At 41.1% G+C, this 5629-nt stretch overlaps 1 protein-coding gene across 2 annotated transcripts; it reads right to left on the bottom strand.

Annotated features, from left to right (window-relative positions):
• Window positions 1-1248: 1248 nt before the first annotated feature.
• Window positions 1249-4051, bottom strand: LOC134067540 (perforin-1-like). Of its 2 annotated transcripts, none has more exons than XM_062522847.1 (3): window positions 4001-4051; window positions 2823-3399; window positions 1249-2570 (listed from the first exon to the last, which is right to left on the bottom strand). In XM_062522847.1, the coding sequence occupies exons 2-3, from the start codon at window positions 3389-3391 to the stop codon at window positions 1583-1585; spliced, it is 1557 nt and encodes a 518-aa protein (XP_062378831.1). In that variant the 5' UTR covers window positions 3392-3399; window positions 4001-4051; the 3' UTR covers window positions 1249-1582. The 2 variants fall into 2 exon arrangements, with proteins under 2 accessions (XP_062378831.1, XP_062378830.1); XM_062522846.1 differs by having other exon boundaries at window positions 2823-3434; window positions 4001-4031.
• Window positions 4052-5629: the final 1578 nt, after the last annotated feature.

The raw sequence follows: 5629 nt of genomic DNA, 5'->3' as shown, positions 1-5629 counted from the left end.
GTGATATACGTATGTATGTATATGTGTAATATGTGTAAGTATATTTCATCCATAGAGATAGAAATTACAGTGCTCATACCCACATGAAAGGAACACACCACCGTTTTTTCATGGGTTATGTTGTTCGCTTAATTAGGACGAGTTGACACATAACTCTAGCGTCTCAATGCATGCACTCAATCTTCCACTTTGCTAGCTTAGCCCAGTTCATTCATTTGGATCCAAACAGAGATGAAGTTAAAAGTGACCAAGGAACACCTCCACTTTTTCTCTATTTAAATACAGATACACGAGAAGTGACATGACCAAGTATGGTGACACAAAATAAAACGTGGGCACTTTTCTAAGCGGGTAAAAAGGGATAACTATAATGTATGGCGGAATAGCACTTGGGAGCACTTCGACTCGGTGCAGTAATATCTTCACTCCTGAACAATCCTCTCCCCCTCTCACTTCCGTCAATAGAACCGACGAGGGGATTTATAGATATTTTACACATTTTATTTTGTGTTACCCTTTGTGTCTAATTATTACCTCTGCCAAGGGGGTTATGTTTTCATCGGGGACCGTATGTTTGTTTGTTTGTTTGTTTGTCTGTTAGCAAGATAACTCAAATTTTCAGGGAAATTTTCAGGGAAGGTCAGACAAGAAGAAATTATTACATTTTGGGAGAGATCCGTAACACCATCGGGATTCCAGAGCCGTTTATGTGTTTCGCTTAGTGGTGTAATGGCATGGTATGGCCACATGGTGGCGATCGGAATAGTTTAGGTTCAAATGTATGACAACCGAGGAAGAACGATACAGGCGTAAGTCTGCGCTCTCTGAGTGCTTTTCTAGTTAGTTTTGTGTGTTTGTTGTCACTCTTTGATTGAGACCACTGTTGTCTTTTTGCGGTGGCTCTGCATACTGTTTACCCCCCAAATGTGTGCTCTTGCTATTAATCACAATGTTAGTCAGAAACATCATAATAATTTAAAGATGTGAAGTGAAGATGGAGAACTGCAACCACAATAGACATTTGGATGGACTTCCTTATATCTGCTTACAATTCAGTGACAGTGGTGAACATATCTGTTGTTTCCTGATAAGGCTAATTTAATGAATTCTTAGCTGCCTCCATACTGTACCTGTATAAATACTGACCTCAATCTTTTTTCGTTACTGTTCTTAATGAAATAATGCATATTGAATGATATCAATCAGCTGTTTTAAAGTTAATTTATTTATTGGTGTGCCCATGTAACAACACAATCAAAAACACAAAAAAAGCATTTCAGATTCAGATTAACAGATACAGTACGTATACATGATTATCATTATAAACTAGGATAAAGGAATCAGGAAAACCAAGGAGACTAAATAATAAGCCTGTGTATGACAGTACACCAAATGGGGTTGTACAGTATAGAGCCTCTTAGAGGAACAATCACCACTGATTATACATTTCCAAGGAAAGAGAAGAATATGGTCAAACAAATCAGAAGCCATTTTACTGGTTCAAAGCACACTTTTCAGATTAGTATAGTCACCCGCAGGTTGAGGATGACGCACACCATGCTGTGGTGAGAAAGTTAGATGATCAGGGTGTGTACTGGCTACACAGGTCTCCACCAAGATGAGCATCACAAGTGAGAGAGTAGGAGAGTGTGACGGTGCTGGACCCAAAGCTGCGTGTCTCCGTATGTGATCCTGCTGTAAGACTGAAGTGGACGGTGCCTAGCAACTCGTTACGCCACCAGTCTTGATCATACACTTCAACTGACATGGATGACCCGACTGTGTACACATTTCCAAAATCCAGCGTCTTCCAGACAGGATCATCGGAAAACTTTACTTCGGTTGTCTTACTGTCCGCTCCATACTTAACAGTGGCAAATGCATCACTGACTTCCCACCACCCCCAGTCACCTGTCAGACCTGTGGCTCTCAGGTAGATCTGCAGTTTGGCTCTATGGGTTTCCTTCGGGCAGCAGGCGCCTGACTTGCAGATAGGAAGTTCGTCGGGGGAGATGGCCTTCTCCTGCAGGTACTGCTGAATGGCAGTCTTCACATGGCCTTTGATGACCTTATCAGTTATCAGCATGGGCAGTGGGTTCAGGGAGTAGCTCACCACACCTGGATCTTCCTTCAGCTGGTCAAACCAGATATCGAACCCTGTGGTGTCATTGCTGAGGCTCCCAACCCACACATCCCCAGGAACCATTTCTGTGATTTGGTGCATGTGTTTGTAGAAGCTGGTGACTGTCGTGTCTTTGCTGTCCAACGTCGAGGAGCATGATTCTACTTTTGGACCAGCATTGAACAGGCCGTAGGTCAGTTCCAACTGAGCAGACAAACAGTCTTTTATTTTGCTGGTGGTTTGGCCACTGAGTATGGTGAGGCAGGTGCGAATAGCACTGACTGTCCTCATTCTCCCTCCCAGGTCTACCTGTGCTAGATAGTGAGTGCCGTAGGTGTTGAGGAGCTGTTTGTAACGCTGTCGGGTTTTGTCATTGTAGTCCCTGGGCAGGCGGCTAATATCTTGAGCAAACTCTCTGCTTAGACTTGCCGTGTTAGAGACTCGAAAGCTGTAGGAACAATGAGGGAGTGAGGTGGGGAAGAATTCATTCTCATAGCATGTTGACACAATCAAATATTATTCTGCACTTACTGTAGCTGTGCATTGCCATTAATTGCGGAAATCAATTAAACTTAGATGCACACCTGATATAATGATTGATGACATTAGAGTATGCCCATGATCCTTTGCCATCACCATATATCATACAGCCCTTGTTGTAATTTATTTGCAAAATTGTGTACAGATGTGTTAAACTCACGTGTAATATGTGCAGTTGAACTCATGGATGGCGAATGTGTAGTGGTCCTGCTTGGCCATTGAAAAGGCAAATTTGGCCACATGGGACCTTCCCATTCCCACCTCCACTCCTACTCCCACTCCTACTCCCACTCCAAGTTCCTCCAGTCCGAGTCCCAATTTCCAGTCGTTTTTTATTTGTGAGGCAGTGCTCTGTACAAACTCAGTGGCAGACTCATACATGGCACTGGTGAAGGAGCGACTGCACTTGGAGTTTGAGCGCCAGTCTATGACGGACAATGGAAGCTTCTGGAGCTCATCGTCCATCTCATCGTTCTCACACACTTGGCAAGTGTTATCAGCGTTCAGATATGTCTGCACGTCGATGGCGTAGGCCCTCTTGCGCTGCATCTTCACGATGTCAAAGCCTTCCCCCACCAGGTCGTGGCCTGGAACGAAAGGAGCATCCATGCACTCATCCGGGGTGCCCTTCCTGCAGGTGCAGAGGGCTGGGCTCAGGTATGCCAGTAGCAGAAGAGCGCCCAGGTGCAGCAGGTACAGACGGGAAGATGGCGGAGGATATGGTGCCATTTTAAAGCCTACAGTTTTGAGAGCCAAAATCCAAAATCAAAATCTGCATCAAATCAAACATAATGAACATAACAGTCAATTTTTTTATTATTTATTTATTTTTTTTTAATATAAATTCCTCTTTGAGAAGATCTTCTCAGTTATGCTTCCCTCAGTCTTGTTCTCAGATCTAAGAGTTTCTCGCTAGTGTAATTCAGTGTGCAAACTCCATTTCTAGAAAAGTTAGAATAATATGACCCCAAAAAAGGAAAAGTCTTCACAGCACACCACCAATCGCAAAGAAATGCAGTCTGAAATTATGCAAGAAGACATTAATTCTATACAGAAAAACCACCAGAGTGTTTTGTGTCTCTACCCAGATTGCCAACCAAACCAACATCAACAATTCCTGTCCTCAGTTCTGAAATTATTACAAAGTATAATTAAAAGGAAACGTGTAGCAATGGTAAACTTTTCACACATTCAAGTCAGTGAAAAAGTAGAGATATTTTCCATTCAGTTAAACGATGACATTTACTTGTTTTTAAGTACTTCAGAGTTACTTCATCAAGTCACTTCAAAAAGAGACCACTAGCATTCCAGAGCACCATGACCATGAGCCTCACTTACCTCTCTTTGCTCTATGCAGCACTGAAGATCCTCTGATTTGTGTGCAGGTAAATGCGGAGTTCAGCATCGCTTATATAGAGCACACTCTGACACGTAGGTCAATAAGGTCGATTATCTTGCGAAAGTGAATGTTGTTATAATAGGTCCCACCCATGTTCTTTGTGCAACAGGACATGTAACATTCCATATTTTGAATACATTCCCTGAAGAATTTCTGCAGAAATGTCCTGGCAAGTGTTTCCCTGACAGATTAATTTGCATTGACACACTGCACTCATCCTTAAAAAACAGAGATGATGCATGTACTCTATTTTATGGAAAGTTAATGATGAATGAATGACTAAATTACTGAAGGAATAGCATGTTGATGCATCTGTAATTTCTATTACCATCTGTGTAGCATCCTTTTTTGAAGCTTTATTTTTCTTTAGCTATAGTTATTGAGACTTTTATCCATTTGGCAATTTACTTACAAAATAACAGTAAACAGTAAGCCTAAACAACACGCAGACATTGTAAGAGCATTAATTATATCAAGAACATTATTTAGTTATTAAAGATTGGCTAATCATCAATCAGCATTGATGCTGTCATCATCAGTCATCACAAATCACATGCAGTAAGAATTTACTTAACACTCAATTAAACAAACTGAACTGATAGATTATGGTTTAAATAGTGCTTTTAAATGTTTTAAATGTTTCTGAAATATACCAGACATCACTACAGTAGGTAGGCAATTCCATCACTGAGAAACATGAAGAAATTAACTGTGATCTCATCATGCAGAGGGAAGATATAGACAACAGATGCTCTTCATTATTACAACAGCGTGGTCGAGATGGGAAATAGAGCTGAATAGGGCTCCGACAAGATGGGGCTGATCCAGTGGTTTCCAACAGTGAGATATGTACTGTACGCTAGCATTTATTTCTGGCAGCTTTGTATTAATATAAAGAGATTAGCTGTGTAATGACATTTTAGCGGTACTGTCTGCAGTGGCTAGTCACCTCTAGAGGCTGTAATTAAGTTTAACTTTGGATTAAGACATCTTTAACTTTTAGGTGCCACAACCCTGATTATCTGCAGTTTGGATGAAATCCAAACATACTAGGCTGCAGGCTTTGCATAACATTCAATGCAATTGAATTATGCATTCATTGGATTGTATCTGTGCACCACAGCGTGATAGTAGCTGTTCCTCCTGCTCTCCAACATAACTGACTGCTGGGTGACATCTCCAGTTTTGAGTTTGAAGTGACATTGATTAATACTGATAAATGAACTTGAGACTTGAACAATTTGAAAAATGTTAAGTATCACAGTATTTTCCTGTAAATGTTTAAGTTTCTATTTGTATCAAACACTGTTCACCAGTCCTCAGCTTCAGGTGAAATGAAACTAAAATTCAATGTCCTTTCGCTTTACCAGAAGTTGTGTAAGTGTCGTGAAATCATTTTCCTTTTTAGACAAAGGTGCGCCAGATGTCTGTGTACTGTATGTGTGTATGGCACGCATACAGGGCCAAAACGTCTAATAACGAAACGCCTACAGGTGTAAAAACATTACGTCTCCACGGGCAAACATTTTACGTGTACAAGTGTAACATTTACGTGTACAAGTGTAACA

Source organism: Sardina pilchardus, chromosome 20, assembly GCF_963854185.1.
Source record: "Sardina pilchardus chromosome 20, fSarPil1.1, whole genome shotgun sequence".
Classification (NCBI taxonomy): domain Eukaryota; kingdom Metazoa; phylum Chordata; class Actinopteri; order Clupeiformes; family Clupeidae; genus Sardina; species Sardina pilchardus.
Note: the sequence above shows the minus strand (reverse complement) of the source record. Positions and strands in the feature narration are given on the sequence as shown.

Bases quoted from the DNA above. Each gene is read 5' to 3' on its own strand.
- LOC134067540 (XM_062522847.1), bottom strand. From the start codon at position 3,391: ATGGCACCATATCCTCCGCCATCTTCCCGTCTGTACCTGCTGCACCTG. The intron at 2,571-2,822 runs GTGAGTTTAACA...TTGTTCCTACAG, and splicing joins TTCAACTGCACATATTACAC to CTTTCGAGTCTCTAACACGG.